Here is a 27,885-nt window from a genome sequence, read left to right on the forward strand (position 1 = left end):
ATACATGTGCATGATGATAAAGATGACGATGATGATGATGATGCATGTATATGTGGAAGACATATTCAAGTCAGCCCACACAAGTGTGAGAGTGTGTGTGTATGTTTTTTTGTGGATTCTCTTGTATATATTGTGTAATATGTAAAAACTTTTCAAAAAAAAAAAAAAAAATGAATTAAAAAAAAAAAAAAAAAAATTACACTGGAACCATATGATTCATAGTTACAGTAATTACAGCCTTGGCTACTAACAAGCCAGCTTTTGACACATGAGAACCATAGTACATACACCTTGTGTACCATAACCTAATACCTCAGACACTTTGCCCCAAACAATCATCTCAGTACTGGGCAATATTTCAGGGGTTTGTTTACATTTCACATTAAATGTCAATTTCACACAGTTTTCGGAAAAATCTAAGGCAATGTTGCTCGATTTCAAATAATTTGTAGCCAAAATAAGCGGGTGTGATACCTGGTCAATAATATACACTGTAATTGTACGGATACTCTGGGTATGTGTTTAGACCTTGACCTGTGCTTGAACTTCAACACTTACAACTTGAATGTTAGCCAATCTCATACTTTCATTTTCTGAGCTATGAACTATACCCTTTCAAACATCTAGAGATCAAATTAATTGAACTTCCTGAATCTAACAATGCTGACATTTTTATGTCACCAATAGTAAGAGGCATGAAAAAAAAAAAATGTGAAAAATTGTAATTCTTACATACGTCATTTTCCTGGTCCCTGTATACTTGGCGTTGAAAGTTATTACATTCTAGTCTTTCCCCAGACGATGGCGCCTGTATTCGCCTGGGAGGAGTCAGTTTACCACACACAAAGCTGCGGTATGTCCATATTGGTTACATAATTGGCACAGAGTTTCTGGGGTACACGACCTTTGGTCATTCCATTTACACTTAGCTTTAGTGTGGCCTTGTCCTTTACACTTAAAACATGTGCGTCCAGAACCACCAAATGTCAGTCCTTGACCTTGGAAAGACTGCTGGCACGACTGAGAGTTCAAGAGAGTGGATAACGTTGACTCTGTTCCAGAGAATTACCTGCACTGACCATAGCACTGCTGCTCTCCTGTTCAAACATAGCTGTCTGCACCATGGGTGGTGCGGGTGTCACATGCTGGGTCGGTGCTGGTACCGACTGAGCGGTGGGTGTAGCTACAGGAACTGGTACTGGCTGAACCTGGGGCTGTGATGCAGAAAAGGGATATGCTGTATAACATAGCTTGTAAGCCTCCCCCATTTTGGCTTGAGATAAGGCCTCTGCGAAAGATCTAGGTCTACCGGAGCGCACATACAGTTTCAGCTGATCAGGGAACCCATCTATAAATCTATTCATAATGTAAATATCTGGCTTCCTCAAATGTTGCCCTTTTTGCACTAAGACTGAGTGAAGTCCTCAATGGGTTGACCAGCCTTCAACACAATCATGTTGAAAAATTCATTATCTGCTATTAACTGTGGGTTCAGACTGGGGTCAGTTGATAAATACTGTTGCTCAAAAGCCTGCTTTACCCTTGGCCATGTCAGCAATGTCCTGGTGCAGGCCCCGATAGATGAAGATGAAAAGCTTCTTCCAAATGGATAAAAATAGTATAACCAGAGGTCATGATAAGAAAATCTTCAAAAAACGATGTCGTCTTGACGGCAGGAAGCATTTTTTCAGTCGGCGAGTAATTGACTTATGGAATAGTTTACCACAAACTCTTGTCAGTGCTAAATCTGTAATCAAATTTGAAATTATGTTACATGAACATTGGAAAAATAACTGTTTCACATTCGATCATAAACATGTATGTACTTTGTAGCTGTTAAACTGGAAGTTGAATTTGTTTTTATTATGCTTTGTAATGTACATGATATGGACAAAGAAGCTGTGAAGCCCGAGTCCATTATTTATGCTATTAAATGCTATTAAATAATTTGGGCGTCTCTCATCTCTAAGTCTCTTGTAGAATGACATAAGATGTAAATTCTGGTAAAAATTTGCAAAGGTTCTCAAATGCATACCCGTTAAAAGTTTGTACTTGCCTATGTTACGGCCGGATATTTTGACAAGATGTATGTGTGGGCTAACAGGTACAGTACCTACAAAACAAGGAGAGTCAGGTTTTACTTGAATGTCATTTTAATGGCACGCTGCAGCAGAACATTTCATACTACAAAAGTACATTCTATAACACATCTTACAACATGACATGATTCCACTCACCGAATAAACTTAATAAGCGACTGTGACTAAACTGTGACAAGACATGACAAAGTGTGACCAAGCGTGACAATGTGACTATAAGTGACATTGTACCCTGTACCTCATGTAACACTTTCTCATGGTTTGTCGCTCATTAATTTAACAGACAAATTATATGTGACTCAATCCACCTGTTATAATGAATGACCATAACTGTTTGACTGATTGTGACCAATCACCAACCTAGAAAATAAAGTGACAAATCATTCTCTTCTATATATTGCTATTATCCATTTTGACAAGTCGAGTTCCAACAATTAATACCCACTTCCAATAGATTCTGACTTCGAATCAAATATGTGACTAAGTGACTTGATGACTGCAGGCCTCAAATTTAACATTTTTTGTCACTTGCTGGTTACACTATATTCTCTCCCACAGATGATATAGATTTGGGATAGGACATACATGGGTTACACCATATTCTCTCCCACAGATGATATAGATTTGGGATTGGACAGACATGGGTTACACTATATTCTCTCCCACAGATGATATAGATTTGGGATTGGACAGACATGGGTTACACTATATCCTCCCTACAGATGATATAAATTTGGTATTGTACAGACATGGGTTACACAATATTCTCCCCACAGATGATATAGATTTGGGATTGGACAGATATGGTTACACTATATCCTCCCCCACAGATGATATAGATTTGGGATTGGAAAGATATGGTTACACTATATCCTCCCCACAGATGATATAGATTTGGGATTGGACAGCATGGGTTACACTATATTCAGAGGTGGAAACATGAGATAAAAATTGACATCACTCACTGTAGAAGACACTGTTCACATAATTGCTATTTGATGAGGTTCCGGCTAAGTTGGTTGATGTGCAGTAGTAGTTTCCAGCAAGAGCTGATGCTGCATTCAATATGGTGACAGTATTTCCAGTTACTACGTAATTAGATCCAGAGGTCAAGGCTGTACTACTCCCTGCTTTGTACCAGGCGACAGCGTAATTCGCCAGAGAACTTGTGACCGACCATGTAAGTGTTAGGCTATTCCCAGTCAGTACATTACTTTGGTCTGGTGTAATGGGAACAGTTGACGACGCTGGTGGAATAAAACAAGCAAAGTTGGGTTGCATAGAAGAAGAAGCAGTGATTTTTTGGTAAAAATGTTGTTGGTCCTCAATATCATAGTGTGACATTTAAGCTTACTTATCCTCTGATGATCTAAAACTGATGGGTTGGATACAACTTTGCTCAAAAGCTTGCTTTTTTCCAACTTAGTAAACATCGATATCAAATCAATTTTCTCAAATTCAAGTAGTTTTACACTGAAAGTGATAAAAATGAAACATTTATAGAGATCAGATACAATACATAGTGAGAGTTTAAGTGGTAATCTATACTTACAATACACAGTGAGGGTTTTGGTGATAATCATTGGTGCGGTTAGTGTCTGTGGATGGCCGACTCTACATTCCAAAAGCTTGCCGTTGTCCGCTGTCTGAATTGTACGGGTATACCAGCAATCTACAGTATATGTAGTATCTACTGTAGTAATATTGCTGAGGTCCGCAGTGACATCACACCTCCCAAAATACCAAACAATGCTGGGTGCATGGTAACCTCCTACAGTCTGGCAGTACCAAGTGTTTGATGTCCCTACAAATAAGGTCGTCAAGCCAGTCATGGTTGGATTTCCAGGAGTAACTGTGAAATGTCAAGAAAATATGAAATTAACTACTCGGCTAGAACCTCCTGTAGATATCTCAGGCTCAATTTAATCTTGGGAACAGGATTTTACTTAATGTGTTGATATTCAGATATAAGATACAAGAGCTCATCCACAGTCATGTAATGAAGTTGACTCCATAAAATATGACAAATCTGAGTTAGCTATTTTCAGTTAACAAGACATCCCACAGAGATCTTGGTGCCCTCCTCCTCTGATGATGAAAATCCTCAAAAGTGACATAACACTTCCTAGTACTGTATTTGAAATATTTTTTTTAAAGTAGAAATATTATGATACCAAGGCAATTGCTTAATGATTCAAGTAGATTTTTTTCGCAGGGGACTAATAACAAAAATGAAGCAACATTTTGTGCAGGTTGCTGCACTTCCAGTTGTTTATTTCAATTCTAAAACCAAGCAATGATCGCTGTTAGTCACTTTATCTATATTGCTGGCATGTTATTAGGATTTTGTGGATTCTCAGTGAAAACAATTTCTGCTGATATTGGAAATAACTCCTTAAGGTACATTAATTTACATGTTTTACTTTCAATATTTTCATTTGCATGTGTCTTCAATGATATCTGTTTACAAACAATCTAACAGAGTGAGATCAAACAGAACAATAAGTATGCCTTTGTCTACTGCAGCTCACTGATTATCAGGGTCTTTTCTTTAACTGTTTTAACCCCAAACCAAACCAAGTAAACATCTATTCATTTTTATTCTTAAGATTCAAAATTTTATTAAAATGAGCTATCTGAGGTAATTTTCCAGCAAGCATTAACAAGAAGCCCATGGGACAAGTACCGCTCCCCTGCTTTGGTTTGGTCACCATTGCTTGAGCCAAACAGAATTAATTTGAAGGATTTCAACTTCTTTTGTGAAGGAGTCAGACCTTGGATTTCAACTCGCAAATAGCTAGTAAAAAGCGTTAAATTCGAGGCCTGTACTAGAGAGTGACTAGAGCAATACATGGCACTACACACAAGTTTCGACTGATATCGTCACAATATTTCATACTACATAACATTACGATATTAACTCATCACTGATAATGATCCTACGCATTAGATCAGATAAAATGCCTCAATATTAATTCATAGCATGAACAGAAATATGAACTTAAATAACATCAATGTTACTTGTAATTACCTAGATATGTGTTTTTGGATTGATGATGAATTGTACTCTCTGAGTTTTATTTCTTATCATACAGATCAATCTTACTCTGACAATCAATTCAATCAATCAATACACATCATTTCAATAAAATTTCTAAAAACTTTGGTAAAATTATACACAACTTGGTTCAGTAACAATATTCATTTATATTGGCCTGACAATCGCCAACTCACATGTACCATCCATATAAAGCGGGATAACTCGAATAACAAAAGTTGAGGCTCCGTCAACATACAATACACCATTCTGTCGATCTAACTGCATCAGGATATAACTACTGTGCAACAATGCAACACTATGTTAATATGTATCATTACAATGGAAATGGGGAATATACGAACATACTACAATGGAATTCCAACAACTCCTGACAACTATCGTTAAGATTGACTAACCCGTGAACATGGTGCGAACTATGTGGTCAGGCGATCAAACACCTCGCTTCAATTATTCGTAAAATTACTCAAATGTTGGATTTCCTGAACACTTACCCTTAGCAATTATGATCCTGGTTCCTTACCACACCATTTAGTCACATGCAATCACATTCAAACAACATTCTCTAGTACTTACCTGTAAAACAAGGAAGAGTCAGGTTTTAGTTGACTGTCATTTTAATGGCGCCGCAGCAGAACATCCGGGAATCTGTGATGATTTTATTCAGTTAGAGTTATCTCCCTTTATGCAACCTACCTAATTAATGTAATTAACGATGATTTACTAATGTGTAAATGAAACTAGTGTTTTCTATATGTAATCATACTTTATAAGTGAATAAATGTATATGTCTTACGTATTTTGGGTTATGAGATATTTTTTGGCGTTTTAATGTGCAAAATAATGGGACACCCAGAATGTTACACCAAATTTTATATAAAGGCTAATTGAAACCAGTGCTGAAAACGGGAAGTTCTGACACACAATACGATACATACTGCTATCAGAAGCTCTTGCATAAGGGGTCGCCTGAATAAGGCTACTCTGGTAACAGTTATTGTAGATTAGTCAATCTACGACAAAAATGGGCCCAACCTCCAACTAATTGCAACAGGATTTTTTGTGTTTTCCTTGCACGTACATATACAAATGTCAACATATCAAAAGTCTAGAAAAATCTAAATAGGGCAAAGACTTTAAAATTGATTTTTATTTCGACGCCATACCACAACTTTTGGGGGCTTTTGATTATTTGTTTCAGCCATAATCATCATGTTATGACAGAGTCAATAATATTTATAACATGATTTAATTTCATAGAATGTCAACCGTATGCCTAGTCACTGATAGATAATTTAAATATCAGGTTAACATTTTACTAAAAATGAGTATAATTAAATAGACATAATATAACCCCCCCCCCCACAAAATATAACCTAATCCCCACCCCCCCCCCCCAATCCACACAAATACTTTTCAAGATTTTTTTTTTCAAGATTTCATTTAGCCACCCAGACACATGAAAATGTGTTCCATGAGGTACAAAAGTAATACCTATTAAACAGCACATGGCAAGATGGACAAAATATTTTTGGTTACAAACTTCGATTACAATTACATTTATAATCAATAATAACTTGGTTTTGTATAAAATGCCTACTTATAGTACTTACACGTATAACACATTAACCTATAGCACTTACTCATTTAACACTTATAACAGTTATTCTTATAGCACTTATACCTAAGCACTTATACCTAAGGCACTTATACATATAACAATTATACTTATAGCACTTATACCTAAGGCACTTATACATATAACAATTATACTTATAGCACTTATACCTAAGGCACTTATACATATAACAATTATACTTATAGCACTTATACCACTTTCACGTAAAGCACTTATACTAATAGTACTTAATACACCTAAAGCACTTATACCTATAGCATTTATATTTATACCACCTTCATATATAGCACTTTTAATTATAACACTCAAACCTTTATCACTTTTACCTCTGACACTTACACTTCTAACACTTGCACTTATAGCACTTACACTTTCAGCACTTATACTCATAGCACATATACTTATAGCACTTATACTCATAGCACTTATACTTATAGCACTTATACTCATAGCACTTATACTCATAGCACATATACTTATAGCACTTATACTCATAGCACATATACTTATAGCACTTATACTCATAGCACATATACTTATAGCACTTATACTCATAGCACTTATACTCATAGCACTTATACTCATAGCACATATACTTATAGCACTTATACTCATAGCACTTATACTCATAGCACTTATACTCATAGCACATATACTTATAGCACTTATACTCATAGCACTTATACTCATAGCACTTATACTCATAGCACATATACTTATAGCACTTACACTTTCAGCACTTATACTCATAGCACTTATACTCATAGCACTTATACTCATAGCACATATACTTATAGCACTTATACTCATAGCACTTATACTCATAGCACTTATACTCATAGCACATATACTCATAGCACTTACACTTTCAGCACTTATACTCATAGCACTTATACTCATAGCACTTATACTCATAGCACTTATACTTTCAGCACTTATACTCATAGCACATATACTCATAGCACTTATACTCATAGCACTTATACTTTCAGCACTTATACTCATAGCACTTACACTTTCAGCACTTATACTCATAGCACTTATACTCATAGCACTTATACTCATAGCACTTATACTTTCAGCACTTATACTCATAGCACATATACTCATAGCACTTATACTCATAGCACTTATACTTATTATCAAATTATAGCAATTTTAGTCAATTTCCTAAGGAAAAGTTTAACATTACAGATACTACAGTGTAATAAGTCCAATCCAATACTAGGATTTTGGCGGTAATACACGAATGTTTGACACGAATACGAACAGGTAGTGAAACTCGTCTCCTGTGCTATCATTACACAAATGACATATTCTGTTTTGTTTTGCCACACTATGCCATCTTCCATTTCCAATAGGAATATTTAAATTTGACATACGAAATTTAGTTAAAAACTTCCTATTCATCTCAGATAATTTTACCAAGTATTCTTCAAATCTAAATTCTTTCTTAAACAATAAGTAGGTCTGTCCTGTTGAAGAGAGTTCGGCATCTGAGAACCACTTCTGAACTACTGATCTTGAATACGTTATTTTATAGAGTATCTATAAAAAAAACTCTCCATCATTTGTTTTTCGTTAATAAAGATGTTTGAGCGACCCGATTCGTCAAAAATCTTTTTTACAAAAGTGATCCATTTAAAACTATGGACTCCTTCAGTACGTAAATTTTGGGTCAATTTGTAGAGTATACTACTATGTTTGTTTACATTGAGTATAAGTCTATTCCAGAATGACAGCATTCTCAATTTAATTTTAATTTCAAGGTGGAATCTTCCAAGCTCCCAATACACCATATAATTTGGGGTAATATTTCTTAATTTTAAAATTCTTTTACAAAATTTGAGATGAGTTTGTTCAATACGTTTGTTGTCTTGAAATCCCCATACTTCTGATTCGTACATCATTAGACAATGTGTTTTCAAAAGTTATCAAATGTAGTATTTATTACTTATATTTCAACCAAACTTTTTCTGTTTCAGAGTTATAAAAAAGGTAATAGGTCAAATACGGCCCGATAAATTGAAAAAAATATCTTGAGGATACTCGTCCCTTATCAAAGGTTCCTTCAGAACCTTGCTAGGAATTTTTCATTTGGAAAAGTTTTCAATATAAAATTAAAGCATTTTGATAGACTTAGATTTTTAAATTATATTACATCATTATATAGCATTGCTGAAATTAGAGACGCTTGTCCACATTTTCTTTGTGTTTTGCTTTTTCAATACTTTGGCGGTTAAATTTAAAAAACATTAATCATACATACCGCCTTATAACATAAAAAAAACAATGCGTAACCTTTGCCAAATACTAGGCATAGCGTACAAGTGTTGATACATGCATTCCTTCAAATTTATCATTCCTTATTTCCAGTCCCATGGATTCTGTATATTTGGTTTTGAATTTCAGAAACTTAGTAAACAAAATATTTCGCCATTAAGCTGAAATCTCCCGTGTAAGAGCATTAGAAAACCATTGTGTGTGCCAATGTATTATTAGATTTCATATGAATCTGCATGAAAATCGAATCGAAACATTAAGGTACATTTATTTTTGTCATTTAGGTTAATAATGGAAGATTGAAAAAAACATGCTTTACTCAGGTCTATGTGCATTGCTCTTCATCAACTATGTGATGGGCTCTTCCGGAATGCACAGATGTAGCTATAGCCCTTCCGGCAGTTCCGTTTGTACAATAAGACTTTGACCGTTGGAACAACTGACACCTCTACATCCACCACAACATGGAGAACATTCCAATCCATGTTTTGCTGCAGCTACATCTTTTCGAATCGCAGCTGGTTTTGCAGTTGCATCGAATCACTTTAAGGAGAAAATCCGGTGCTGGCGGGAGGTGGGTTCTCACTGGAAGCAGCCTATCATTATCGGTATACCATCCCCATTCATCAGGTGACAGGGTTTCCTCTGGTCTCATCCATTGCTGTACCTGTAGGTAAATGCGTTTGCTATGATAAGCAGCAGCAGCAGATGTTGGCGGTAATGTACTAACCTGAACACAGGTTGTACTCATCATGACCTTGTTAGAAAACTTTTTATAACGAAGGACATCCAGTCCCTCGGAACACTCGCCGTTGTATAATTCCACTTTTACTTTTTCGCCCGCTGCTACTATCTCCTCTTGAGATGCCTTTCTGCAAAACATACTACCTAGTTCACATAGGTAAGAATCATTTTGAATTTCCTATACCGAACAATCGAGATGTGGTATCGCATCCAGTAATGGCATGCAAGAATGGCAGAAGAAAACATGTGGTTGGTCCAAGGATTTTCTTTGTTTTTTTGATGTCCCACACCTTGATTTTCTTTGTTCCGGAGGGAATTGACTGGAAAAAGATTTCGTTTGCTTTCAGGTCAGCATAAAAGAGCAAAAGAACCAGAAGATCTGTGTCCTCACCAATTAATACTGTTACAGTGTTATAGGCGCTCTCTACAGCTGTTTTAACGATCAGGGTATCGGCATCGCCCACTGCGTGAACTGTGTTGCATCCACTCTTTTCCAGTTTTTCACTCAACAGATTCAAGAAGTTTTGTTTGTTTTCAGCATTGGCAAGGAAGAGCTCTTTCTTTGTCCGGAACGGCGTGTTCTCTGTAAAGGTAACCTTTGCACCAGCAACTCCTCCTGTTCGTCGTACGTTTTGTGTGTGACTGATTTCGTGGGTACTCCCAGTCGAACTTGCCCAGACTGATTATCAGTCGAACAAGTTACGATATATTTCAAAACATCTCAGCTCAGGCTTATGATACAAGTACATTATATTGGAAAATGTGTATACCAATGTGTACATATCTGAAATTGGAACTACTTCACGTGAACAAGTATGTGACACATATTAGTGTAAGAACAATATTGGATTGTATATTTTTCTTATTACAACTACTTTGCATATTAACCAGCATAATTACAATAACTGCCTTCAAATAACAAACATAAAACTATAATACACAATAATCATCAACTATAATGAAAGAATTTGCCTTTAAATTACCATCGCTATAACTAACGTCATAAACTAACCAAATCGACATATTTACGGCGACTATAGGTTTCCATAGTTTTTTACCGCGTACAAACTGGTATAGTATATTTGACAGTGATTTAGAAAAAAGTGTATTTGAAATACAATTGAATAAGATACTCAAAATTAACGTACGGTACTTGGCCCAGGTTCGGTTATCGGAGCAGACAACACATCCGTTCCAGGCTAAAATATGTACACAACATTAAAAATCTTCTTTTAATTTGATTTTACAAGTAAATACCGTTTGAAGTAAGTAAGGTGGTCTCAGATTTATCACAACTTACCATACTGATAACAGCTTTTCGTATGTTTCTTCAATAAATCGATAGCCGACAAAATGTAAACAAACCGTGTTTGCCAACAGAAATTATCTCCCTTTGCATGTACGGCGACTCATATGGATCGTACGTAATCAGTGCATTTTAAGAGGTTTTTGATCACGTTTTTTTCTACTTTCCCCTAATTAGATTTTTCTAGACTTTTACTATGTTTTATTTAGACATATTTTGATTAATATTCAACAAGAATAGTTTCTGTTGCAATTAGTTGGAGGTGAAACCATATATTGACTGGACTATTGCACGTGTGGTCGGTGCCGGTAAGTTGACGGGTCAGGTACACCAGAAGCTCCTGGATAAAGGGAAGGCGACGTCGCAGACGTACGGTGGTCAGTAGGAGGACAGGTGTACTGTCCATCCTATTGTAGTGTAGATATATATTGTTCGCTAGTTTGTGCTATCTGGAGCAGATAGCTCCGTATAAATTGAGAACACGCTATCATAAGGGTGCACGTTACAAATCTCATACCCAGGGCCATGCACAGTCGAAACATACGGGTATTACTGCACACAAGACCTTGTTACCTGCGGTGCACAGACACCTCTTTCTACAACTATTGTAAATAACTATCAAATGAAAAAATAGGTACCCCAGTAATTTACAGTCAAAGTTTTGCCTATAACACACTCCCCCCAACTAGAGAAATGTCGTCCTCGACATTGTGATTAAGATATATAGTTAGTTAGTTAGTTAGTTAGTTAGTTAGTTAGTTAGTTAGTTAGTTAGTTAGTTAGTTAGTTAGTTAGTAATTTAGTTAGTTAGTTAGTTAGTTAGTTAGTTAGTCAGTCAGTCAGGTAGTTAGTTAGTCAGTCAGTCAGTCAGTCAGTTACTTAGTCAGTCAGTCAGTCAGTCAGTTAGTCAGTCAGTCAGTCAGTCAGTGAGTGAGTCAGTCAGTCAGTCAGTCAGTCAGTCAGTCAGTTAGTTAGTTAGTTAGTTAGTTAGTTATAGTATATAGTCTAGTTCCATAATTAGAGTCAAAACATTGCATGCAGATACAGTTGTAGTCCAGTCACTATAGACATTAACCTCGAACTAATTAATTACAACAGAATGTTTTCTGCGAAAATCTTGTAGTTCAATGATCCCTTGAAAACATACAAAAAATCTAGAAAAATCCAATTTGCGGAAAGTTGTTTAAAGTCGTATTTTATTTGTACACGGTAAAGCTACTTTGACATGGCCGGAACAGCTCACCATACTGACGTCATCGCAGTCGTATAGTGACGCCATCGGTTTTGTTAATTTCGATGATGAAGAAAATAAAAGTAAGTATACCTATTTGTTGCTTTACAAACGTTTCCACTGATCGGAACTTTTAAAGACCCTAACAAGTGACTGTAACACCATGGTTTCATACAAATGTGTTGCCTCTGTCATTGTTTACAAGATGTGATTAGATCTAGCGGTATCTTTGACAGCATATTGTGACAGAATGGTAATGTGACCCAGTATTGGAGTGAGGAGATGTCTTCGGCTTTTTGGTGAGCGTAGTCGAAATACATGTTGCGGAGGCCTTCGACAACCGACATTCGAAGTCTGTAACTGTAGCGAAATGTGCGTAGTCCGTCTCTCTTGGCGCCGAGGTAACGAGACTGCATGTCGTCCAGTTTGTAATTCAGTTGTACGATCTGTTCACAAGCCCTTCGGAATCGACGTTCATTGTCGAGCAGGATGAAGCGTTGGTGAAGTGGAGAGTTTCCTGCTATGGCCTTCATGCTTTTCAAGAGTATGAATGGTGAATGCAGAATGTTATTATTATTATTATTATTATTATGGGATTAACGTCCTCTATTATGGCCTTTAGGCCTTTCAGAGGACGAGAAAAGATAGGAGGGAATAGAAGGGGAGAAAGTATGTAGTGAGAGGAAGGGAAGGGGAAGATAGGAGAGAGGGGGTGAGTCGCCTGTACCTAACACCTAACCTAATCACGGTAACATAGAATTTTGTAGGCGACTCTGGTGGACTAATGTGTCCCTAACCGACTTCGCGTCCGAGGGTTTTCTTCTGGTGCTTTACACTGTCCCGATCTTCATCCGGCGATGGAGATAAGTGTCGTCCGAGGGAGGAGGGGGGATAGAGAGTATGTAAGGCGGGGTCGATTTAAACGGATCTACTAATATTTTTGTTTTAGGTCCGAAAAATTGTGCGACCTCTGAAACTATGGCGTTTAACTTAATAAGCTAAACGTAAGGGACTTACGACTGCCGTTAGGCGCTGGCCCTGGGAATTATTTAAATCAGAAAGGATTGGGGAACCTGTTTATTTGAGGTGCACCGATATGAAATTTTGAATATATAATTCTATCCTACCGCATTTTAATTCCTATTTATTCATCAGGGTTATATATATATATATATCCTACGCTATTCATATCACTGCCCTGATGTACTATTATAGTGTGCGACCCTACTGGAACTAGTCGGTAAACTGTATAATTTAATATTATATAATTTGGATGGCCGTCCGAGAGATTATTATCCTTGTCATTATCCCTACCTAAGTATCTAGGGACCCCTGGACCGGCTTGCAATAAGCCTTCTCTTTTTCGAATAATCCAGGGGGTTCTTTCTCGTGCTAGGGCGGACCAACCTTCACACGGGACACCACAGCTTGAAGTCCCATCCGACGGACTGTATGTTGGTAAAAAGTTATTAGTGCGCATGCAGGTGCGGTTCTTTTTGCCGTCCTTTCTTCTTGCTTGTCTGCTTCTTTCTCCTGTTGAATCTGATCTCTCTACACAATGTCTTCATTCATTTAAAATCCACTTTAATCTTTCACTGATTGTCTCATCCCGACGTTTTTGTAGTATATATGTGCTATATGGTGATTTATTAGAAAGGGTTGGACGGTATATACCTATAACTGACCAAACGCGCAGGGGGAGGGATATTATTTTTAACATGCTGAGAAAAAATAAAAAATGAGAGAGAAACCAATACTTGATAATTTCGTAACTGTCTACCAACCCCCACAATATAGTGTTTGGTTTTCGTTTGTTATGTTTATGTATGCGGAGGGTGCCTATCTATTTATTTTAACAGGACTGGACGTACTACAGGAGCCACGTCGGGTGGCTGGACTCCCCGCCTGAGGTCAGAACAAAGACGTTGCAGCACTCCAGAGGAAAAAAAAATCGCCCTTGTGTAGTGTCGAACCTACGCCAATACTCGGACGTTGCCGAGGACACCCCAAACACGACTGTTTACGTAGGTTTCCATATAAGGAATTGTAAACAGGAAACACTCGCACGTAGTCGAGGACACCCCAACAGTTCCATCATTTTTTTTTTGTTGGTTTGCGTTTGTTATGTTTATGTGTGCGGATGGTACCTATCTATTATGTTTATGTGTGCGGATGGTGCCTATCTATTATGTTTATGTGTGCGGATGGTGCCTATCTATTATGTTTATGTATGCGGAGGGTGCCTATCTATTATGTTTATGTGTGCGGATGGTACCTATCTATTATGTTTATGTATGTGGATGGTACCTATCTATTATGTTTATGTATGCGGATGGTACCTATCTATTATGTTTATGTATGCGGATGGTGCCTATCTATTATGTTTATGTATGCGGATGGTGCCTATCTACTATGTTTATGTATGCGGATGGTACCTATCTATTATGTTTATGTGTGCGGATGGTACCTATCTATTATGTTTATGTATGCGGATGGTACCTATCTATTATGTTTATGTGTGCGGATGGTGCCTATCTATTATGTTTATGTGTGCGGATGGTACCTATCTATTTTGTTTATGTATGCGGAGGGTGACTATCTATTATGTTTATGTATGCGGATGGTACCTATCTATTATGTTTATGTATGCGGATGGTGCCTATCTATTATGTTTATGCGGATGGTGCCTATCTATTATGTTTATGTATGCAGAGGGTGCCTATCTATTATGTTTATGTATGCAGAGGGTGCCTATCTATTATGTTTATGTGTGCGGATGGTACCTATCTATTATGTTTATGTGTGCGGATGGTACCTATCTATTATGTTTATGTGTGCGGATGGTGCCTATCTATTATGTTTATGTATGCGGATGGTGCCTATCTATTATGTTTATGTGTGCGAATGGTGCCTATCTATTATGTTTATGTGTGCAGATGGTACCTATCTATTATGTTTATGTGTGCGGATGGTACCTATCTATTATGTTTATGTGTGCGGATGGTACCTATCTATTATGTTTATGTGTGCGGATGGTACCTATCTATTATGTTTATGTATGTGGATGGTACCTATCTATTATGTTTATGTGTGCGGATGGTGCCTATCTATTATGTTTATGTGTGCGGATGGTACCTATCTATTATGTTTATGTATGCGGATGGTGCCTATCTATTATGTTTATGTATGCGGATGGTGCCTATCTATTATGTTTATGTGTGCGGATGGTGCCTATCTATTATGTTTATGTGTGCGGATGGTACCTATCTATTATGTTTATGTGTGCGGATGGTGCCTATCTATTATGTTTATGTGTGCGGATGGTACCTATCTATTATGTTTATGTGTGCGGATGGTACCTATCTATTATGTTTATGTGTGCGGATGGTACCTATCTATTATGTTTATGTATGCGGATGGTACCTATCTATTATGTTTATGTGTGCGGATGGTACCTATCTATTATGTTTATGTGTGCGGATGGTACCTATCTATTATGTTTATGTGTGCGGATGGTGCCTATCTATTATGTTTATGTGTGCGGATGGTACCTATCTATTATGTTTATGTGTGCGGATGGTGCCTATCTATTATGTTTATGTGTGCGGAGGGTGCCTATCTATTATGTTTATGTATGCGGATGGTGCCTATCTATTATGTTTATGTGTGCGGATGGTACCTATCTATTATGTTTATGTATGCGGATGGTACCTATCTATTATGTTTATGTGTGCGGATGGTGCCTATCTATTATGTTTATGTGTGCGGATGGTACCTATCTATTATGTTTATGTGTGCGGATGGTACCTATCTATTATGTTTATGTGTGCGGATGGTACCTATCTATTATGTTTATGTGTGCGGATGGTACCTATCTATTATGTTTATGTGTGCGGATGGTACCTATCTATTATGTTTATGTGTGCGGATGGTACCTATCTATTATGTTTATGTGTGCGGATGGTGCCTATCTATTATGTTTATGTGTGCGGATGGTACCTATCTATTATGTTTATGTGTGCGGATGGTACCTATCTATTATGTTTATGTGTGCGGATGGTACCTATCTATTATGTTTATGTGTGCGGATGGTACCTATCTATTATGTTTATGTGTGCGGATGGTACCTATCTATTATGTTTATGTGTGCGGATGGTGCCTATCTATTATGTTTATGTGTGCGGATGGTGCCTATCTATTATGTTTATGTATGCGGATGGTGCCTATCTATTATGTTTATGTATGTGGATGGTGCCTATCTATTATGTTTATGTATGCGGAGGGTGACTATCTATTATGTTTATGTGTGCGGAGGGTACCTATCTATTATGTTTATGTGTATGTGTTTATGTGTGCGGATGGTGCCTATCTATTATGTTTATGTGTGCGGATGGTACCTATCTATTATGTTTATGTGTGCGGATGGTACCTATCTATTATGTTTATGTGTGCGGATGGTGCCTATCTATTATGTTTATGTATGCGGAGGGTGCCTATCTATTATGTTTATGTATGTGGATGGTGCCTATCTATTATGTTTATGTGTGCGGATGGTGCCTATCTATTATGTTTATGTATGTGGATGGTACCTATCTATTATGTTTATGTGTGCGGATGGTACCTATCTATTATGTTTATGTGTGCGGATGGTACCTATCTATTATGTTTATGTATGTGGATGGTGCCTATCTATTATGTTTATGTATGCGGATGGTGCCTATCTATTATGTTTATGTATGCGGAGGGTGCCTATCTATTATGTTTATGTATGTGGATGGTGCCTATCTATTATGTTTATGTGTGCGGATGGTGCCTATCTATTATGTTTATGTATGTGGATGGTGCCTATCTATTATGTTTATGTGTGCGGATGGTGCCTATCTATTATGTTTATGTGTGCGGATGGTACCTATCTATTATGTTTATGTGTGCGGATGGTGCCTATCTATTATGTTTATGTATGTGGATGGTGCCTATCTATTATGTTTATGTATGCGGATGGTGCCTATCTATTATGTTTATGTATGCGGAGGGTGCCTATCTATTATGTTTATGTATGTGGATGGTGCCTATCTATTATGTTTATGTGTGCGGATGGTGCCTATCTATTATGTTTATGTATGCGGATGGTGCCTATCTATTATGTTTATGTGTGCGAATGGTGCCTATCTATTATGTTTATGTGTGCAGATGGTACCTATCTATTATGTTTATGTGTGCGGAAAAATCTATTAGGTTTATGTGTGCGGATGGTACCTATCTATGTTTATGTTTATGTGTGGATGGTACCTATCTATTATGTTTATGTGTGCGGATGGTACCTATCTATTATGTTTATGGGTGCGGATGGTACCTATCTATTATGTTTATGTGTGCGGATGGTACCTATCTATTATGTTTATGTATGTGGAGGGTGCCTATCTATTTATTTTAACCGGACCGGAAGTACTACAGGAGCCACGTCGGGTGGCCGGACTCCCCGCCTGAGGTCAGAACAAAGACGTTGTAGCACTCTCAATCCGATGGGGTTTTTTAAAAATTAGTTTTTAATAGAATGAAGTTTGTTAAACTGTGTTACATAATCCGGCTTGTCTATTCTTACCATATAGCATAGCCGGTTTATCCCTTGGGCCCTACCTAACTGGTAAGGGTTCCGAGACACTTATGATAACTCCCCAACACATATTTACCCTGTGGGGTAATACCGTGGGGAGAGAAGAACCAATACTTGACAACTTCCTTAACAGTCTATTAACCCCTTATTTTATTGTACAAGTGATTCCCGCCTGCAGGGTATAGTACTATCAATATACTGTAGTTTATGAATATAGTCACTTGTATTGGGATGTTATTTATGGTTAAGGGGAGGTAAATCTTATATAATTTTCGTTTCTTTTTATATTTCGTTGATTTTATTCATGTTTAGCAAGTATTTTAATAAAAGAGTATGTATTGCCCTCTCGTTTTCGGATTTTCTAAGTAAATGACTAGGACTAAATGTTAGAATATTTAATTTATTTAAGGCACTTTTTAATGTATTCCTTTCATTGGAATATGCTGAACATTCCCATAGTAAATGATTTACGTCTTCGATTGCGTTGGTGTTACACTGGTTACAATAGGGTGAGATAGTTTAGATTATATCATAGATTTCTCCTTTTAAATTAGTGGTTCCTAGCCTTAATCTGGTGATAACCTTGTCCTCTGTTTTATTTTTACCGTAGCATGTCGGATTTGTGTTTGGATTTTCTGTGATCATTCTAAGATGGTTGTTAGTATTCAGACTTTTCCATTGATTTTCCTATTTGCTTTTAATGTATTTATTAATGATTGAGAACACTTCCGTTTTTGATAGGTTTACCGGAAGTAATATTTCTGGGAGAGGTAAGGTTTCTTTGGCCAATTCATCTGCTTTGTCATTACCAGGTATGTCTACATGGGCTGGTATATATTTTATATGTAGGTATATTTTCATTTTCTAATAGATGAATGGTATTATAGATTGAGTTGAGGACAGTGGGTCTAGTGCTATTACCAGTTTGTATAGACTGTACTGACGATAAGCTATCTGTAAGGATAACGGCTCCGTTGATTGGTTTGCTCTGGTGAATAATTCTAAGGGCTAGGCTGTAGCTGTAGTCTGACCAATTATTATTGATACGAACCGCGATTTTTGTTTCATCATCAGGGCAGTATATACCTAATTCTACTCTGTTTGTCTTTGGATTTTTGGACCCGTCTGTATAAAATTTCTTTTATTGAGAGTATTTGTCATCTAAAATAGATAGTGCGATGTTTTTGGCCCCTATAGGATTTTCTTTTTTATTTGTATTATTTAATATTTCTAGGCTGACTTTTGGCTGATGTAATTGTCAAGGTGGGGTGTTGTTTATGTTAATTAAATCTATGTATAGGTTATTAAGCTTGTGTTCTTTTAATAAATCATGTATTTTATAGCTGTAGGGGGGTTTTGCGTGTTGTTTTATTTTATCTCGGTAAAACGTGTCCTTAGTCTCTTCTACTATCACTGGAGATTCCGGACCTAATATTTGAGTACGTGTCCAATACATAAGAATTAGTTGGTCCCTTCTAAGTTGTAGTGGTAATTCACCGCTTTCCGCTAGAACACTTATTGATGGAGTATGTCTTAAAGCGCTTATTGCAATTTTGATGGCTTTCAGTTGTATTATATCTAATGTTTTTAGCGCGTGATTTGTAGCCGAATTGTAAACTTGACAACCATAATCAATGTTTGATCTAATGAGGGCTTTATACATGGTAAGTAGGGTTGTTTTATTGGCGCCAATTTTATTACCTTTAACTATAGACATAGTATTGATGACTTTCTTACATCGATTTTTAATATATTTAATATGGGGTACTCAAGTGAGGTGTCTATCAAAAATCATACCTAAATATTTTGTTTGATTTACATATTCAATTTCTGATTTTCCTAGATATAGTTTTGGAAATTCATTCCTTCGTGAAAATAGCATAGCTACTGTTTTCTCCTTTGAGATTTTAAAGCCGAATTGAGTTGCCCAATCATCAATAGCATTTAGTGTTCTTTGTATTATTTCTGCACAGACGGTGATATTATTGCTTGAATACCAGATGCTTGTATCGTCTGTGAATTGGCCCTTAGCTGCTTGTTTGTATTTTTCCATTTTTGTATTCACATGATCGTGTTATTTGTTAATGTATATATTGAATAGTGTAGGGGAGATAACACTACCTTGGGGTACACCATAGTCAGACTATTCGCTCTTATAAGGATGGACGGATGGTGTTTTTTATCACTGAGTAATTTCTAATTCCCGGTCTGTGGTTACCTTATCAAGTGCTTGACAGGAGTATGTTGATCTATTTTGTACTAGGCTTAGTGAGAAAGATATATTGAGAGTTAAGTATGATGATAGAATAGTTGAATTTAACTTTGTAAATACACGTTCGAACTGAAAGTGCATTTTTATTATTAAGAAATAAGAATTCTATTATTTTTGTGAGAAGGAATAGAAGTCTATTTTTGTGAGAAGGAATAGAAGTCTGGAATATATGAATGTTAGTTTTTCCTTATTTTATCTAAGGATGTAAGTGTTTTGGAAGTGTGTAGAGACCAGACCTAGAATGGATGTGTATTTTCCTAACTTGCGTATGTTAAGATTTTGTCTTTTTTAATGTAAGCTTTAGGCCTTCTGATTAATGTGTTAATTTTATGCCAGGAAAGCTAATATAATAGTAATAATATTGTCCATTTTACTCGAATATGAAGTTGTAGAAATTAACTACTAAGTGTGGAAGTCTGATAGAATTATTAATGTAACTTATTTTTCTTCACATATGAGATTCATTGCCTAATTAAATATTGAACTTTATTACAATCTCCTGGTTTTCTGTACAACTGAGCTACATATCTAGAAACATGACTTGTTCAAATAACCATAAGATAGCCTGATGCTATTGGAACATTCTTCATAAGTGATTATGTAATGGAAATTGGAGTATAAGAGTTATGTCCCTTGAATATGACTTGTGTAATGGAAATTGAAGTATAATAGTTGTGTCCCTTGAATATGACTTGTAGCTAATTACATATTGGTTAATTTGTTCATCTAATGAATTTTGTCGATTAATACAAATGTTTGTAATTCTGTAGTAAGGTATGGAAAGGTATTCTGTACTATATTAATATTTTAGTATGCATCATTTATGGTAAATTAAATACCAACGATTGTCACACCTAATGAAAGAGTTTATTATACATGGTGTCACATATATTTTTTGTGGCAGCGGTAAACGTTTATTGGTGTATTGTTATTCATGCATATCACTTTTCGTGTGTGATATTGAATTGTTCAAATTTTTAAAACATATTTCAGTATTGTTGTTGTAGTTTGTAATTATTGTTGATTTAATTCAAATTTCACTGGTAATAGCTGGTCTGATAAAACCTTATGTATGGGGGATGACAAACCCAGAATTCTTGAAACTGTTTGAGGTGACATTGTATATAGAGCAGATTGTGTATGGTTGTAGATGTTTGATTAAGTGTTTGAAACTCAAAACTGATGGAGGTGTCAGTGGATAGTTTATGTTCTGAATGAAGCTTTATTTTACTATTGACTGTATTTTTTTTTTTTTGTGGGGGGGAGGGGGGGGTTACAATTCGAGGTTCTTAAAACTAAGGACTTGGTCGTCTGTGTAACATGGTGCTGAATGGTATTTTTATTTTTTTTTTTACTGTCGCGAAGTGAGGTGATGGTATATCCACGTAGGGATGATACCTGGTTAGCGGGTTTTGGTAACTCGCAGGTTTTTTTAAATAAAAATATTGTTAAACTGACCAGCTGTTAAAAAAAATGAAAACAAATCAACTAGTCCTAATGAAAATATATCCAAATGTATATAGCAAACTGAAGAGATGTGTTGAGTAAACCACTGTCAATCATATTAAGAATCTCTGTAGGAATGTAAACTACCTAAATCATGGAAGGAGGCAACCAGGGAATCACTGCCAGGTTAATCTCACAAGCTTTCTCAACAGTTCCATTCAGTACATCTCAAGAAATAGCAACAACAAACTTCATTGTGAAATCAAAGAAGGCCACCTGTCAGCCATTTCCATTTAGTTTTTTCTGATCAGTCTTAAGTTTGAGTGGATTCATTTTTTACTTTCTGAAAGAATAGTGATAATAAACTTCATAGTAAAAATCCAAAATGGCCACCTGTTCGACACTTACTTTTTTTCAAGAGAAGGGAAACTTACATATAATATCGGAGAGATCCATTCAGTACTCAAGTATTTTGTTTTGCTGATCAGTCTCAAAATCAGACTGGCACAACAAGGGATCAAGATGAACCTATGTCTGAAATTTAAGTGGATCCATTGTGTACTTATCAAGAAATAGCGACAACAAATTTTAATCAGTGAAATCCAAGATGGCCATCTGTCGGCCATTTTGTTTTTCGGGGTCAAAACTTAAATCAAATGGGCAAAACAAAGGACCAAAGGGACCTATGTACAAGATTTGAGTTGTTCCATTATGGATTTTTCAGGAAATAGCGGTAACAATTTTTTGTAAAAATCCAAGATGGTGGCCTGTCAGCCATTTTGCGTTTCAGAGACGTTTCTTAATGACGCCATGTTGATTTAGTTACTGATATCCGAGTCTATATATCTAATAGCCCATTATTCACAAATCTAAAGTCATTTCTAAACAAAATGTCGGAAAATCATGTAATCGCAAATATGTCTGAAGAGGTAAGTATGTGAAATAAAATATTCCTTAAATCTGAGTTATTTACCTTATCCATCAGGCTCCGGCTGCTCAAAGGCTGGTTAGAGATAACTGGTGGTAAGAAAAAAATTCAGACATGAATTAAACAAAATTGTGGCCTGGTGTTTGCTGTAGGTTTGTCGAGACAGGGCAGATTGATATATTTTGAATGTTCATTTTACACTCTTGTTTGTTCAGTGGTAGTTATCTGAATTTTTCACTAACCACTGGGCTAACTTTTCGAAATAACGAAGTTCGACTGCTCAGCGTAAACATACAGATTATATACATTTCATATTGTATATGTTAATCTTGGTATCTTGTATCGGATTCGGTCTATTATAAGGAATAGTCACCATCTATTTTTTTTATTTCGCATCCTTTGTTTCGTCCAGAAGCAGACGAAATAATTCATACAGTGATGAAATATATGTTACGACTAATTAAATTGGACCACGGTTTATTAATAAGTCCGTTTTGTATGAAATACAATTATTTATTGGTGACTCAATTTGTAAGTGTCTTAGATATCACAGAGAAATATTGAACATGACACAACGCCTATTTCTTTTTTTTTTCAAATTTACAATCATTTACATTTACAATCATACAGTCAGAGATAAAATATATGTATTTCCGAATGGAGATGAAAACTTTCAAATCTACATTTTTGTAAAGGTAAAAGTCGTATGTGAAATCAGTACTGAGATAAGAATCTTAGTAGTGGATAAGGTGTTGAAACTACATATCAGTTTTAATTTCATCGTTTTTCATTATTTGGCTCTGCTAAATCTAATTCTGAATTTGTGTCTTTGTACAATATTCGAGATTGCAGGTGGTACACATTCCTCGGGGACTTTTTTTGTCCCAAAACCTGCAAGTTTTTTTCAATTCAATCGAATAATTGCATGGTTTACAACATACACATGTACTTGAAGTCAAATCGCTAATATAGAAATTACGAATTGGATCAAATTATTAGGTAAATACACCTCCCCGTCTAGATTTTGACTTTTCTTTCGATCACTTGACTTTAAAAGGAGGAGTGCCAGTTTGGGCCTTCTGGTGGCCATGACGAATATTTTTTATTTTTTGTCTATTAAAAACTTGAGGTCAGGCGGTAATGACATGACATTAATCTAAGGTCAGCTCAAGGCTGTTCAGTTGTTATAGGGGGGACGAGTGGAGGATCAAATTCATAATTATTGCAATAATTATCAAACTAAAATATTTTTTTAAAGTTTTTTTCTCATAAATGTCATTTTATGATATATTTCAAAACCTTCATTAGAAAAAATGACCAAAATATATGACATTGTTGAAAAGTAGGTTACGGTAATTAAGTGCCCTAATTACTAATTAAGTCACACTTGAGCACCGTTTTTTGTCTTAATGCATCTATAAACAATACGTTTATCACGTGCATTGTATTTATTTGAAATATTTTTGCATGAATCAGAGCAATGAAGAAGTTACAGTCAGGGTAAGAGAGGCATGCCATTTAAATAGACTAGTTACAATTTAAAGTGCAAGAGCACCAGTCACCATCTTATTCCGGTTAATGAAAATGAATATTGAATTATACTGTATGAAAAATTATTTCAAATAAATTTCACGGTATAATAATTCTTCCGTGCATTACTTGTATTCTTGAGCTTTAACATAAGATGCTTTGACACTAGAGCTTTAACATAAAATAGTATGACATCATGACAATCATGACAACCCCGTCTTGTTACAAAGGTAAGGTGGGTTGTTGAGTCAGCCAATGGACGGATTAAGCAGTGGAAGACGTTGGAACATGTACTGCCAAACACACTAATTCCTGTTGTAGGAGATTTTGTACGAATGGTTTGTGCAATTTGCAATGCCTTTCGCCCCCCACTTCTTCGAATTCTCCCAATGACATTGTAATTGCCGAGAATGATGGCATTGTCCAAAACACCTAACAAACTTCAAACTCTTAAATCATCATCAATTTATTACTATACACATCATCATCATCATCATCAATTCATCATTATACACATCAGCATCATCAATATCATCATCATCAATTCATCATTATACACATCATCATCATCATCATCATCATCATCATCATCATCATCATCAATTCATCATTATACACATCATCATCATCATCATCAATTCATCATTATACACATCATCATCAATTCATCATTATACACATCATCATCAATTCATCATTATACACATCATCATCATCAATTCATCAATTTATCATTATACACATCATCATCATCATCATCATCATCATCTACATCCTCATTATCATCATCATCAATTCATCATTATACACATCATCATTTCATCATTATACACATCATCATCATCATCATCATCATCATCATCATCATCAATATATCATTATACACATTATCATTGTCATAATCAACAATCATCAATTCATCCTCAGTCACAACCATATTCACAAACATTCTCTCACATATTAAGTGGCAATGAATATCTGCCGATTTATCATATTATGAGTGTTCATTATATAGTTACATGTATATCGTATATAATTCACTTTCACACGAGACCTTTCAATTTTCATACTCACTCACTCACTAATTTTTTCTATAGGAAAAGCAAAGCGGCCGAAAGACAGACAAGTAGACAGAAGAAACTGATAGACATTTCATTTTTATCATTTTCAAAGTTTTAATTCTGAACAAGACACTTCCATCAAAATGAAAGATGTAAATGATATGATATAACAAAATACAGTTGTATAGTGTGTGTGTGTGTGTGTGTGTGTGTGTGTGTGTGTGTGTGTGTGTGTGTGTGAGAGAGAGAGAGAGAGAGAGAGAGAGAGATGACAGAAATTACATCATATTAACAAAGAGAAAGAGGGAGGGTGGGCTTGGAGGTTGGGGAAAGAGGATGTAGTGGGGTGATAGGGGGTTTGAGATGGATAGGAGGATTATAATAAACAATACAATAGAGCCAAAAGAATTCTCATGATAAATTTTAGTTACAATGTGGTGATGTCAAGGCCATTGGGACAAGGCTTGAATTAACTAATATATTATAATTCCAAAAGAGGTAACCATTTCTTCCAATTTTTCTGAAAATTTACTTTAAAAGTATCTATTTTACTATAAGAGATATGTTGTTGTATATGAAAATGTTCCTTGATATTATTAAGGAGAGCATTTAAACTAAGAGATTTGTACAGACATCTGGACTTATAGACATAATGTTTAATAAGAATTAGAATTTCATTATCTACCAGATTAGTATTAGGATTGGTAATTCCAAATAAGTATGTTTCTTTATTTACCCCAAAAGGAATCAGTAGAATATCTAGCAATGCCTCAAATCTTTCTAACAGATTCTGTACTTCTATGCACTCCCATAAACAATGAACTATTGTCTCCCTTTCCATATTACATTGATTACATAATGGACTAGGAAATAAATTTATTTTGAAAAGAAAAGTATTTGTTACCAAGATATGATGTATAATTCTTAGCTGGAACCACTGTAATTTTGCGCTCTTTGTAATATCAAAAGGAATTCGGAGTAAGTATTTCCATTTCTGGTCATCAAAGTCAAATTCTTCCCCCCATTTTTTAATACCAGTAGGTGTTGTCACTGGTTTAATAATGGTGTTGTAAAAATCTTTAGATCCTTTTTTACTTTTGAAGAAAATTTCAAGCAGAAGAGGTATGAAAGGCTAAGAGAGTCCCTGTGGTTGAAAATCATGTTTCCTCAAAAACTGTTTAATAGCAGTGATCAAGCCAAGATACTCTAAATAGTTAGTTTTAATTGGGAACTTTTGACAAAACTCATTGAAGGAGAAGAAAGACAAATCTTCTGAATTTTTAACAAAGTCATTAATAGTATAAATACCAGAATTAAACCATAATGGATAAAAAATGTAATTATTTCCAACTTTAATATCATTATTATACTATAAAGGTGTTTTCAAAATTCACTCAGGAGTATAGTACTTCATGGACAAACAATTATTCATTTTAACCCAACATTTAAACACATCTTTCCAAAATTTATTGCCACAATTTATATTGTATAAATGAACATACTCTCTTCCACAGCTAAACCATTTCTTTATATTAATTATAGAATTCAGCAGAACTTTCCATTTTCCTGAGGATTGAGTGATTCTCCTAATCCATCCTAGTTTAAGGGAGTCTATAAAACTGCCTACATCTATCATTTTTAGCCCCCCATCTATGTAGTTTTGAATTAAAACATCTTTTTTTATTCTATGTGATTTTCCACATTTTCCCAGTCTTTTTGAAAATTATGTTTATATTTATCATCTTTTCCATTTGATATATATTTTTGTATTTCATATGATTCTTTTATTGAGCTTTTCAGACCAGTTAAGGATAGTGGTTTTTGAAAGCATCTTGTTTTGTAAATACAATAATTAATTATAAGGATAATATGATTATCTACATTGAATCGGATTCAATTTTCCTCATGTTTACCAAATATAAATGTCTCTTTATTAAAAGAAAAAGGGATAAATTATTAATCTAACAAGGTTTCAAAGTTTGTTAACAGGTTTTGTACCTGAATGCATTCCCATAAAGCATGTTCAATTGTTTCTATTTCTGACTTACAAAAATAACAATATGGATTATCTACTAATCCAGCTCTATGGAGATTTAAGTTAGTCATTAAGATGTGCTGATAAATTCTGTATTGGAACCACTGTAATTTTGTATTTTTTGTTACTTGAAAAGGCATTTTATAAATATTTCTCCAGATATTATCAGTAAAGTCAAAGTATTCCCACCTCTTTCTACCTGTTGACACAGTATCATTTTTACTAAGTAAACTATAAAAATCTTTTGTCCCTTTCATTTGTGTTAAAAATATTTGTATATTGCTGGGTATAAAAGGATAACTACATTTTCTGATTCTTGTTCTTGTGTCTGAGACAGATGTTTCTTAATAGCAGAAATCAGACCTTGATACTGAAGAAAGTTTGTTTCAATGTTAAAAATTTGTCTGAATTCTTGTAAAGTATAAAATAAGTTGGTATTATTCCCACTCATAAGATCATTCACTATGACAATTCCTTTCCTGAACCAGTTTCCATAGAAAATCCTTATCTATTTTGAATGATTTGTTGTACCATATTGGCATTTTTGCAAAGGAGTTATCTCCCTTATATTGATTTTCACTTACTTTGACTAATTTGTTCCATGCATTAAATACATCTTTCAAAAATAAGTTTTTGGTT

General features: G+C 35.3%; 1 protein-coding gene across 1 annotated transcript; it reads right to left on the minus strand.

Moving 5' to 3' along the window:
• Positions 1 to 1,069: 1,069 nt before the first annotated feature.
• On the minus strand, positions 1,070 to 7,921 carry LOC132547650 (angiomotin-like; the record flags this gene model as incomplete). Its single annotated transcript, XM_060211435.1, has 2 exons — positions 7,136 to 7,921; positions 1,070 to 1,214 (listed from the first exon to the last, which is right to left on the minus strand). Coding segments are annotated over exons 1-2 (931 nt in total), but the record flags the coding sequence as incomplete, so codon positions are not given.
• Positions 7,922 to 27,885: the final 19,964 nt, after the last annotated feature.

The sequence above is a fragment of the Ylistrum balloti genome, unplaced genomic scaffold (assembly GCF_031769215.1).
Source record: "Ylistrum balloti isolate Yb309-2 unplaced genomic scaffold, AGI_CSIRO_Ybal_v1 Utg369970, whole genome shotgun sequence".
Classification (NCBI taxonomy): domain Eukaryota; kingdom Metazoa; phylum Mollusca; class Bivalvia; order Pectinida; family Pectinidae; genus Ylistrum; species Ylistrum balloti.